Raw genomic sequence first — 13,286 nt, 5'->3', positions numbered from 1 at the left:
AAAAAATTTGGAGTGCCGGCGCTCGGAGGGCGCCATCTCCGATCGACTAATAACTTGGGTTCAGATCGACATGGTCTAGACTGGAGTGAGCCAGGTCTTGGAATGAAGTTGGGAGGAAAGGAGCACCGGCTTTTGTAATACTGAGGAGCTGTAGGGGTGGACGAATCAGGAGTCTTGTTTTCGTGGTCAGTTGGATGTTTGTTTTTCTAGGAGGAGTGCGTCTAGGATGATTAGTAGTTTTTCTTGTTTATTTTTTGCTTAACTTGTAAGGTGTTGGGAAATTCTGTGAAGAGTTCCTTAATTTCTCTGATGTCATTTAGATTATTTTGCATCTCTTTTATATCTTCTAATACTTTTATTTCTGTAGGGTTCTGTTTTGATGGTCAGGAAGCAGAGGTGGTTTATGTTGTAGATGTTTTTGAAGTTGCTTATTTTTCTGACTTCTGCAAGGAATAGGGATAGTAGGGTTTTCGATCGGAAGTTTTTCATCTCGCTGATTCGTTGGATATGTATGTTGTTGGTTTCTAGGTCTGATTTGATATCGTCAGGGTTGGAGTTGATGGGGAGTCCTCTAATGGCAACCTTGATGGGTCTCTCTTCTGGGGTTTCGTTCAGGATGAAATCTTGTTTTTTGATCTGTAAAATTTGATAATTTCTTGTCTGGATTCTTCTGATTTTGGGAGGATCTGGATATGGCCATTTTGGTACTTGTTTTCTGTTTCAGGGTATTTTCTATTGATTTCTTGAAGAATGAGGTTGTAGTTCTTTTTTATTACTAGACTAATTGATGCTGCGGTTTTAGTTGGGTTGTCATTTACTTCTTGTAGATGGAAGAATACATTTTCTGTGCTGATGTTGAAGTTTTCTTCTGTGCGAAGCTTTTTTACTGATTTTCTTGGAGAGACAAGAGTGAAGTTATCTTGGGAGTCGTGTTTGTCTGATTTTGGTGAAGCCATGGTGACATCGGAATTGGGAATTTGAGTAGAATGTTGAATTGAAGTAGAATTTTTGATCGGAGTTGGGTTGATGGAGATGGTTTCTAATGGGGTGAAGATGTTGGATGTTGTGATATGATTTGATCTATCTGCCCAGTTTCCTGTGCTGTCTTGGATTTCCACGTTAGATTCCGGAGTTGAATCATCATAATATAACACGGTGTCATCGGCAGCTTGAACTTCTTTATAAGGTTCGAACTTTCGAACTGGAGCTTTGCATTCTAGGCAGTATCCTAAAATATTCAGTGTGGATTTTCCGCAAGCGGAAGAAATCCCTTTGTTCAGGACAGCTTTGCTGAGCGCTGTTCTGGCGTCCCTTCACTGGGAGTTACAACGCCCAACGAGCTAGCCCTAAGGCTTATATAGAGGAGGGCGAAATACTATTCGCCTCAGGATGATTTAGCATTCTAAAATTCATAAATTCGTTAAAGCCATAAAATTTTCAACTTTTATGAACTCTTATTGAGTTTTTGTTGGAATATATTAGTTGGCAGAGACGTCACTTTATTTGTATATAAGCTATGAATTTGTATATAAGCTATTTGTATATAAGCTGAAAGTTTGAGGGCCGTTTTCTCGAAATTGGCTGGCTATTGCGCTTTAATATTTTCAAGAATGAACATTCTAAATGCATACTACCATTATACTAAATCTCCTCCCGGACTCCATTTCCAACCTCGTGCCCTCCCCTTGTTAGTTGTTATATATGTAAGTTAAACTTTCTTTAAAAAATTAAACTTTCGAGAATTGAATTTCAATCTCATTTAAATAGCAAAACATGGGAAATAACTGAAACTCAGTGCTCAAAATGAAGATGCCATAGCAATAATTTTGGAAGACTGAACAATAAATACTATGCATAAATAACTTATCCAAAGTGAGTTAACATGAACATTATTTGAATAACTTAATTTCTGATCGTAATACATATATTAACAACCTTACAAATAATGCATTCATAAAACATGACGTCTATTGAATTGCTTTGGAGTTTTCTGATTTTTTGTTAAAAAATGAGTGCAAAAGAGAATGCGAAATGTTGCTTTTATAAATTTTAAAAGGGGCAAGTGAATGTAATGAAAACAAAATTTTCCTTGCAGCTTATATCCAGTGGGCTGCTGCTTTGTGTGTTATCACGCTGCTGTTGGATATCGCTGCTACTGTGATGACAGGTATGGGCCTCTGCAGCAAAGACCCGACACGGAAATATACTCTGTACAGGTTCGCTCTTTATGTCATGGTGGGAGCATGTAAGTATTCTGTGTTCTTTTTCCCTTCTTTTTTGCACACGAAGGGTTGGTGATTAAAACCACCGCTGCTTTATACAGGCCCCGATTTGAATGCATCTCCGAGTCCAGAAGAATATTCTTAGAACTATGCTTGTTTGCGTGTGTGTGAGCATGAAAAATCAAAAATGAAATCTGGTGGATAGTGTTTACATGCCAAACCTGTGAAATTTTTCATTCAATAAATTTGACATCAAGGTGACCGAGAAAACCTTGAATCTTCAGGGAATTCTGGAAGACAGGGGAAAAGTCGGGGAAATTTATTCTAAAACAAATTTTTTATAAATCGATAATTCTTATCGGAAATGACAATTTGTTTAGTAATAAGTAGAAAGAAACATCGTTATAAACTAATGAATATCGATAATTTACAGCCGCGTTTCTATGCGTGCACCAGGTTGGGGAAGATTTATATTTAAATTTTTTAGGAATCGAAATTTCAAGTATGTAGCATTGTTGGTACTTTATAAGAAGCATTATAAAAAGAAGTAAAATATTTTTAAAAAAGTGAAGTGTTTTACATATTTGAAGCTTATCTAAAATTCAATAAATAAAACTGATTAGTTTTAAATTTTATTTTACATTGATTTTAGTTAAAAATAGGTTTAAGTTTAAAAAATAGGACAATTTTTCACATATATTTAAGAACGTATTGTACAATAAATAAATAAAATAAAAGAAAACAACATCATTTTGAGGATATGAGATGCATCCATAAAAAGGTAGAGACATTTCTCAAAAACCCTGGAAATATCAGGGAAAAGTCAGAAAAATTCAAATAGCAGAAATGATGACCACTTTGAATATACAACGAGTCGTAAAGATGACAATTAATACATGGTTTTATCGCCAGAAGTTTAGACATATGTCAAGTTTTTAATTCGATTTGCTTAGTGTCTGTCTGTTCGTGGGAACGGGATAATGCAGAAACACTACGGGCTAAAAAAATTACTTTTATATATTGTTTTGACTTGAAAATAAAAATGAATAAATTTTAGACTGAATTGATCTGTGAGAAAAGACCGAAAATGCCTCTTCATACATAATGATGCTTAAGACGAAAGGAGGCCTCTGGAATGTGGTGGCATCCGAAATAAGCAGATTTTGTAATGGAAATAATTTGCAAAAATTTGTACTTATGTTTCAGCACCTAAAGAGAACGCAAACAACCGTTAAGTGAGAAAATCGAAAGGAAGTAAAGGTTACATTTTCTTCAATAAGAGTTTAGAAGAGGGACTACCAACACAATTGAATAATGCAATGATATAAGCGACACATGGATTGGAAATGCATTAGTGAATATTTCCAGTAGCAGCTGGCAGTTTGGGCAAATGACCCTCATCGATCTCGATGGGTTTTTCAGTGTCCCAGAAGAAACTCATGAACGTCGAGCCTACTGGTTAAGGTGCCAATGCACTCTGCCGTGGGTCGGTTCGAATAAAAGCGGGGCCGTATAAAGTTGACTTGTGTGGCCTTGCAACAAATTTAATATAACTAAATAATTTATTACATTGCACAAATTGGACTGCCAAGGATGTGAGTTATACGTGATAATAATTAATAATTTTAGTAAATTAACTTTTAAATTACACAAATAATCGTTAATAAGTCAAATATCAAAAATAATTACTTAATAAAATTATTAAATACAATTTGGTATGCGAATTTCCAGACTAAGGATATAAATGTCATTTTTATTGAACTACTATTTTTATGATTTAGATATAAGATAAGATTGATAAGGCAATGTTTTGGCCACTTCTGATTTGACAGATAAAACGAGTCAGGAAGTGACAAAATGTTAAAACAAGGTATATCATAGCAATCAATGCATTCATTGCTCATCAATCATCAAGGGGTGAAATCAATGGGCCACCAAACGGATTGCGACATTTTCATAAAATGGTGTAGATTTAATTTCAGTTTTTACTTTATTATTTGTTGTTGTATTCTTACTTGAATTTTTCTCTTTTGTTTGCACGCACGCGCGCACATGCTCACAAGCGCTCTCTCTCTCTCTCTCTCTCTCACTCACACACACATACGCACGCACGCACACGCGCAATAATATATAGTAAAATCTCAAAATAGAATAGAATTTTCTGTTGATGTGGGAAAGATCAGTATAATTTTCAGAATAGAAACAAAATTTAGATACATTTCAAACTATTTGTAAATAATTATTGTAATATTGATTGAGTTCTAGGAAAATAAAGCTCTGCAATCACTTTTGAATTCATTTAGTCCTACACAGTCGCATTTTTAAGTCTTTGCTGCAGTTGAGAAGATTTTCTTTAGCTAACTGTTTTTTATTATTTGTTTTAAAGAGAGCCTTATGTTTTCGAAATATATTTTTTATATTATTTTCGAGCTTTTTCTTAATAGAAATAATACATTCTATTAAGAAAAATTGTTTTGAATGGGTGAATAATATTATAATATTCAACTATGTATATTCAAAGATGCATGCATAGTTGTATAAATATTTGGATTCTGGGGGGGGGAGGAGATGCATTTTCCTTTTACACCTTGTATATTTTAACATTCCCCCTTCACCCCGAATCCATCAGGACTCCAACTCTTCCAAATTTTGAGAAGGAGTATGAGGCATCCAGATAATGAATGACATTCCGGCTGAAGATGCGGCTCCATCGTATGCACATCACATGACAGCTGACTTTTTAAGCTAAGATTTAAACAACACCCCTATCCATCTCACCTACACAGTTTGCCTTCACCACTCACACTTTCCATTAAATCTCTACCTCATTTTCATTTTTGTCACGTATTTTTGGGATACCCAGTAATGTAAAAGTGTAAGATCAAATGCAGAAAATAGAAATATTCAATGTAAAGAATAGCAGTGTATTGATTCCCCCCCCCCCATATTTTGTTCTGCTCTACTTCATTTGTCGATTATTGGTTAACTGAATGGTTATTAAACGTTGTTAACTGGATTTAGCTGCATTTCTTACTACAGCTTAGTGGGGAAGAAAACATTTTGCTTGAGGTCTTCATTGTATTCTGTAAACTCTTAAAGTGAATAAAATAAATATATTTTTGAAGTTCATGAAGCTTTATTCAGTTGTAATAGATTAAATAAATTGTTAATGTGGTAGTATTTGATTAATTTCATTATCTTTAATTTAAATTTTTTGTTGGTCCCTTAAATTTTCTATTAATGATGTTAAAATGTCTTCTATAAAAATGAAGTTGTTAAACAATTTATTTGATGAATTGAAAATTAGAATTAAAATATATATTCATTATTATTATTATTAAAAGAAGATGTGCTCATCTAGAGCTTCTGTTAGCAATATCTCATTTGATTATTATAGATGAATGAATGAAAGTTATTGTAGAAGATTGCATGCATATGGACAGAGTGCATAAGAAATGAAAGAAAATATAATTTGTATCTGTTTTAGATGTATATATAATCTTGTTGTAATAAACAGTAGAAGTTCAGAATTCTATAAATAAAAAATAAAAAAATCATAAATACTCAACTGAAAACTAATAATAGCTCACTAATAGAAAAAAATTCAATGCATAGTATAAAATAAAGAAAAAATTACCAGAGGAAAATATTAACAATTCGCCCATGAGAGGAGAATATAATGTAAAGTAATAATATAAATTTAACGTAAAAAGCATAAATGCATAAAAAGTAAATGAGCGTAAAAAGTAAAAACATAAATGTAAAGCAATAAAGACCTCAGCTGATTGACCTTTATTACAGTTTAGCATAAAATAATGTAAATAAATTGTTAAGTTTATAATCCAAAAACTACTTTTGTTATACTTACTTTTATTCACATATAAATAAAGCAACCATTTTAATCAAATATATAAAGAAAGGGGGAAAAATACCCTCCTTTCTGACTTGCTTTTTGTCAAAACAAAGTTGTGATTTGACGTCATTATTTGATTTCAATAATGATGCAGATTGAAATGACAGGGATATTTTTAAATTCTTCCTAGTGTTACAGATTTTCATGGTGTATTTTGTTGTAGATTAATTTATTTCTGGAATGTGTTTATTTCATTTGAATATTTCCATACTGTGAGTTCTAAATTATTGTAAGTGAATACTTTTTAAAGTCTATAATTTACTTAAAACTTTTTTGCTGTACAATGCATTCAATCAAAAGAGCAATAAAAATGTCTATTTATTTTTCAAAAAAGGCCTTGCATTTGTTATTTGTGATTTGCATGGTTTATTTTGAAATAAGCTTTTATATTCATTGTATTCAAAGTTCTGCTTGCTCTTTATTAAATTTATTTATTTATTTGAATTAGTTTTTAATTATAATGATCACTTTATTTATTGTTTATTATTACTGCATATTGTTTATTATTAATAAGGAAAAACCTTTAAATTTTAGAATTATTTCATTTTTAGTTTAAAAATTGTCATTTTTTTGTGCTACTCTCATTTTTTACCCAATTTTCCATACTTCCAATTTTTATTATGATTCCATTTTATTATGAAATTGGCAAAGCTTCATCATATCATTTATTTTATTGTTCATCTTTTTTCTTGTAATAATCATGTAAATTTGTGTGGGTGAAAAAAATTAATACAATTTCCCTTCTGTTGCAGTACTTTCTGTGTTGATTGCACTGGTGATATATCCTGCCTGTTTTGCTTCAGAAATTGAGCGCAGCAACAGGTCTGTGTGGGAATTTGGTTGGGCCTATGGTGTAGCCTGGGGTGCTGCCATTTTTCTCTTTGGTGCCATACTTCTTTTGCTCTGTGACAAAGAAACAGAAGAGATCTATTATAAAGAACGAACCATTACTCATGAAAACGGTGACTCGAAAGCATAGAAATAACTGTGAGCAATCTGTACATAGGAAGTGCATGTCTGGGGTTGCCAATGATGAGTGATTTTATATTTTCTCCTATAAGAGTTTTAGAGCAGCATACTTTCTTCAAATGCAAATCTTTAGAATTCATTTCACCAAGAATTTTTTTTTTGAGGGAAAAAAGGCCAATTTTTAAAAATTATTGCATGAGTAAAAAACATAACCCTTTATTTATTTAAAAAAAATTTAACTCTTAATTTGCATGCTATGAATCTTAAAATATATAATGTTAAAAGCTATGTCTTTGCATCTATTAGAATTTTTTTTATCTACATATATTTTAGTATTATGTGGAGTTGTGCAAAAATGAAAAAGAGAGATCTTTGTGTGTTTATTTTGGTGAGATGACTAAAAAAATAGAATAAGTAATAATAATAATTATTATTATTTAAAAAGCATTTATATGGAATTTAAATTTTCTATATCTGAATTCAAAGTGTGTAATTTTTCATTTTTTTTAGAGTTTAGAATTATTTATTAACTTATCAGAGATTGGTCCATTTTGAAAATAAATTATTTGTCAACTCTACACATTTGATTTTTTGGCCTAGTTCTGATATAATTGCAAAAATTTGAGGGAAAAAAAAAAAAAAGAAATGAATGAAATTAGAACTACAAAAATAGGATTTTTATAAACATTTTTAGATTATTGTTCATTCTAAACTAAGTGTTTGTAGTTCCTTTTTCTTTCATTGTGCTGCTGGTAAATTGGTAAAAATCTTTTATTTCATTGAATCAATCTGTTCTGAAGATTTTTATTGACACTTCTGTTGGTCTGCATCTAACAGTAGCAAAACAAAGTTGTAAGCATTTGGGGGTACTTTTTTATTTAGCAATTATTTTCATTAAATGCTTTCATACATTTTGCCATTAGTAATTTTATGTGATTAATTTTTTAAAATCTATAATTCACAGAAGATTCACTTTTTGCTGTATAAGGCAGTTAATTAAAAAGAAAATAAACAAATTTCAATGTAAAAAAAATCCTTGAATACATTAGATGCAAATAATACTACTTATTAAAACTCATTTCTTGTTTATTGAGGTTATTATTTTTAACACATTAAATGTTTTTAATTATAATTATTATATTTTAAATATTTAAAGCTGTTTTATATGAAATATAAATTTAAATTGCCCTATTTAGCATAAAAGTTGTTATTTTCTTTTCAGTTTTCACTATTGGTCTTGTTTTCTCTAAAACAAATTTTTGAATAAATTGTATTGTTATTACAATTCCATCATCTTTGAATTAATCAAGTTCTAGTGTAATATAAGGTAGGCAATCTTGCAATTTTGTCACTTATCACTCTACTCAGGTAGTGTATTTGACTGTTTAAAACCTGTCCAAGGTTGGTGGTTACATATGAAGCCACCTTTTTAAGAGCTTTTTTTTTTAATGAAATGAAAGTTTTTTTAATAATAACAGAAATATGATTTTAGTATTTATTGAGGATAATAGATGGCAGCCCCAATTCTGATTTCCCCCTTCTTTTGCATTTATATACCCACTAACAGCACTTACAAAGGGGGGGGAAAGTCGGACCCAGAAATATTTACTATTATTTTTTACCAAAAAGCGCTTTGAAAAGTTGTATCATTATGATTGGCAACCCCATTTCTCGTTGAGAAAACTTTACATCATCCATCCAAGGCTGCAGCCTGCCCACTTTCACTGTTGTTTGGACCTCTCTCCTGAACTGATCTGTTTGCAGCTTCTCTCACCCGATCTCTTCAACGAAGGTAACAATTTATGAGCAAAAATGTGTTGCCCTTCTTGAAGTTACCCGATATCTATGATAAAGGCAATTATCTATGAAATGGAAGGCAAAAACTTTACATTTCTGGAAGTTATCTGATCTCTTCAATGAAGGTAACCAGTTTGTGAAAGTGAAAGCAAAAGTATGTTGTCTTTCTGAATGCCGAGTTTCCAACTTAAAACACTGTGTTAATTAACTGACAAGATACATTTTAAATATTGTTTAGTGCAGTTCTTCTATGAAGAATGAAATTGAATTGGAAATTCTTGCTCTGTGCTATGGATAAGCTACCAAAAAAAAAAAAAAAAAAAAAAATTTGAGAGTTTTTATTCACTGTTGCATAACTTATTGCAGAAATTTATTAGTAACTTTTATAAAATTTTTCAACTCATCTGATTTTAATGATATTATTATTTGAAATTAATTTTTACTTAAAGTCATCCCCCAATTGCATAAGTAATTAGTTTTATAACTTTTACATAGCTGAATTTTATGTAAGTAAATTTATATTGGAAAATTATAAAAGTGTGACATAGGACATAAATTTCCTTTAGCAATGTAGATAAATACCAGACATGACAAATTTCTGCCCATTTCAGTACTTTCGACCTTGAATTTTACCATCCTTAAAATCGAATGATTTTCTTTTATGAAATAATTCTACAATATTTGTAATATAGCAAGCACTTTTTACATAAATTTATTCATTTTATTCTTCAGTTAATTGTTTTTATTTTATTTTTGTATGTTTATATTTGGTACAATTTGTTATTTTAAGGTTTTCCGGTTGTCTCGTTTTCTGCTTAAATGTAATATCACATGAAGATTGCTTATTACACCATATGCTTATATGTTGATCATTTGATAGATTACTTTAAATATATGTTTGTGATTCAAAGGTATCAAATTAATTGAAAGCATAGGTTAAAGTGCATTTTTTTTCTATATTATAAAATTGGTGTGCAGGATTGAATAAATATTATGAATGAAATTATAATTAATTGTAAATAAAATACGGACATATATTTTAAGTTCTTATAAGAATAATAAAATGTAATAATGCTAATAAAAAATGTATTTCGTAAATAATTTCTGGATTTACAAAATTTATTACATAACATTGAATTACATGGCCTGTATATTATGCCGGTCGGGGGATGACTGTTATTATGTTAAATGAGAGAAATGTAATTAGTTACTAACTTTGATTTATATAATATCCTATTTTGATAAATAGTGTCATAGAAGACCATATTTATTATTTCATGTTGGTATTTAATAATGCAATATATATTGTTTTGTGGATTATTTGGAAACGTACAACTTATTATTGATTTAAATTTCTGTTACATGACCTCTTAATTTGAAACTAATTTATGTTGATATTTTGAGCACAAATGGTTTCATTTTGCCACCAGAGACATTAACTATTTCAAATCCTGTGGGCTTTTGATTATTTTAGAATTAAATGTAGTTGTGCAAAAAATGTCTTGGAAAAAGTATAAATCTTTAAAAAATCTTAAAAATATTTCGAAAAATCATTTTTGCCTAACTAACGCTAACATCCTTCAATAATTTTATTTTCAAGGCAGTTAGTGCTAAAAAATGAAATAGTATCTATTTTTACAATTCAAATTATTAAATTTTATCTCATGAATTCTGACTAAAATTTAAGAAATGGATATTAAAAGTATATTCGCAGGCTATTTTTCATATCTTCTCTGATTTGACTCGATTTAAAATTTAAATTTCTGTATGTTTAATAATATCTGAGAAGGTTTGAAAATATTTTTTCAAAAGTATAATATCATGTATAGAAATAATGGGAGAGGTGGAGGATTTTAATATAAAATTATAAAACTAAAAAGTTAATCAACTATTTCACATCTTAATATTATTTTACCAGATATTGAAGTGATTTTTTATTTTATTATAACAGATTGTCAGGATTTGGTTTTAACAATATTTTAGAGGAAGGGAGGTAAGAATTGAAGCAAAAAGTTCAGAATTTAGGACTACTTCTGTTCTCAGCTATAATATTTGGTGCCTTCAAAAAGAAATGCAAAGTGTTTCACTTTTCGAGCACTTATTGTTTCTTTTAATTTGTGTGACCCTTTTTACAAAGATGAAACTAGATTGCCTATTGCCCAGGATTAAGTATCTGTTTTATGGCCACTGATTAAAGGAAAATGGAATCTACAGATTTGGCACCTAAAACAAATGCCTCCATCTAGTTTCATCTCTGGCCCTTTTCCATAATGATCTCTTAATTGTTATTTCTTAAAAGCCCTGTCATCTACTTTAGAGCTGTTAGGTTATTGTGAATTGAGCTTTCGACTTTTATTCCATGATTGCAAAAAATTCTTGTGCTGAAAGCTAAAAACTGTATATAAAGCCAGTGCATAGGCATTGGAGAAAGATGATTGAATGCCTAATTTCAATCTGTATGTACTAAAAGTTAAGCCATTTGTAACATTTTCAGACATATGATCACAAAAAAAGTGTTAAGGTTATTAAGATAGTAAATGCTACAGTTTCAAATTTTGATGTAAATCAAAAAATTGATTTGGTAGCTTGCATATACACTGGACTGGCTCCCTATAGTATAAGCTGCAAAAAACTTTAGAAGTCCAGAATTATTTTTTTAAAAAAAGCATTGGTTTATTGATTTATTTTTTCCATTTTCAAACACCAAAGAAAAAAAGGTAATTGAATAGTATCTACATAGGCACATAATTTGTAAAAATATTTATCACTTATTTTATTTGAAAAATGCTTAAGATTCATTATGGTCGTATTACATTTTTTATTATTTTTATTGTAGTATTACATATTATGTTTTGCTTGAACTTAGATTTATTTTTAATAATTTAGAACTATGTATATGACTATTTTTTTTCTAAAGAATTGATTTAATGAAAATTATTTGTGCATCTTTTCCCCTGATGATTAGAATGATATAGAAGTTAAAAGAATGTATCATCTAATTTTTTTCTGACTTCAATTTAACGAATCTGTTTTTATTATATTCTAGAAATAATAAGCTATGCTAGCTTAAATTTTTGTTTCCAATAGTTTTATTTACAGAATGTTAGAATTACTAATATAGTGTTTTTTTTTTTTTTTTTTTTTTTTATCTTTTACTTTAAAAATCTTTTATCTCTTTACTTTTAAAATCTCTTTGAAGTGATTTGCCTTTCTAGGTTTTTTAGTAAGTTAAATCTCACATTTAAATTATATTTCATGTAATAAATCTTCTGTCTTTTCAATGAATTGCTGTGGAAAGGATAACTACTACTATGAATGACTACTTATGTGTCGTCTTTATTATCCTACAAAATTAATAATGCTCACCTCTAAAGAGTCACCGGTATAGTTTCAAAATGGCATCTATTTTTTTAAATATTTGTTGAGTAAGTCAAATTATAATAGTTTATATTATTATAATGGATTCATATGATACAAGATAAAAACTTATGTGCAATTTACTAATAATAAATTAACTGTTTTATTACTCACTTTGAAAAAGTTAATATACTGTGAAAAGTTGTCAAAAATTAAATTATCTATTTTATCACTAAATTGTGTGCTATATATGTATTTGTAATTTTGCAAATAATTTAGTGTTTATAGTTTTTTTTTTACCCTTCTAGGCTGTGGTCTATAAGTGATTTGTTAACAAAAACATGGTTTTTGTTACCTTATAAAGAATACACAGAGCCACTCTAGTTCTATTTTTTTTCCCTTCCTTATGCATTTATCATTTTATTTTTAGCATCATTTTTAGAATAAAAAAATAAACCATTTAGAAAGGAAGTTTATACTATAGAGAGTCTTTTACTGTCTTTCTATCCATGAATTTATAATAACTGTTCATGAAATTCGGGTCCTTTTGTTCATCAATGAGTATATTGTAACTATCCCGTAGTAGTGTACTAGAATCGATTGCCTGTCTAGTACAGATGCACCTGTAGAGCAGTTTTTCTTTTCGAGAAGCGATAAAATATAATCCCTCCAATTATATAGTAGTCCTATATTTTTATTTTGTAAAATTATGTGTTGTAAATAACTAATTGTTGATTGAGTCCCAAATAATATTATGTAGAAGTGTGTATAAATAAGTAAAATGTTCGCTGATGAACATATGTTTATTTAGTCCTAGCTTTAGGGTTCCTAACAAAGCTGGTGAATTTCTAGGAAAGGTATTCTGTACAATAAAAATTAAGTGAAAGGCTTTACTGTTACTGGGAGTCCAGTCATCATCATGCTTGAATGTTGATGTTATTTTGTGATGCCCCAACAACAAAAAAAAAAAATAGTTGGCCCTAAGTTTTGGTAGATTTCTTTTTGGGGTCCCATTAATGGAATTCTAT

The 13,286-nt window shown here is 29.6% G+C and overlaps 1 protein-coding gene across 3 annotated transcripts in view; it reads left to right on the top strand.

Annotated features, from left to right (window-relative positions):
• The window catches only part of LOC129968466 (transmembrane protein 47-like), a 63,590-nt gene that overhangs the window by 48,509 nt on the left and 1,795 nt on the right, over window positions 1-13,286 (top strand). Inside the window, exons 3-4 of one of the 3 annotated variants that reach the window (XR_008784410.1) lie at window positions 2,096-2,245; window positions 6,888-9,055. Coding sequence is in view for 2 of the 3 variants with exons in the window: in XM_056082370.1 (XP_055938345.1) it covers window positions 2,096-2,245; window positions 6,888-7,114 (377 nt within the window). In the remaining variant the exon portion in view is untranslated. Of the gene's footprint in view, window positions 1-2,095; window positions 2,246-6,887; window positions 11,989-13,286 lie in introns of those variants that run through there. The other 2 variants (XM_056082370.1, XM_056082371.1) reach the window with 2 other exon arrangements.

The sequence above is a fragment of the Argiope bruennichi genome, chromosome 5, assembly GCF_947563725.1.
Source record: "Argiope bruennichi chromosome 5, qqArgBrue1.1, whole genome shotgun sequence".
Classification (NCBI taxonomy): Eukaryota; Metazoa; Arthropoda; class Arachnida; order Araneae; family Araneidae; genus Argiope; species Argiope bruennichi.
The sequence above is the reverse complement of the archived record's forward strand: the minus strand, read 5'-3'. Positions and strand labels throughout refer to the sequence as shown.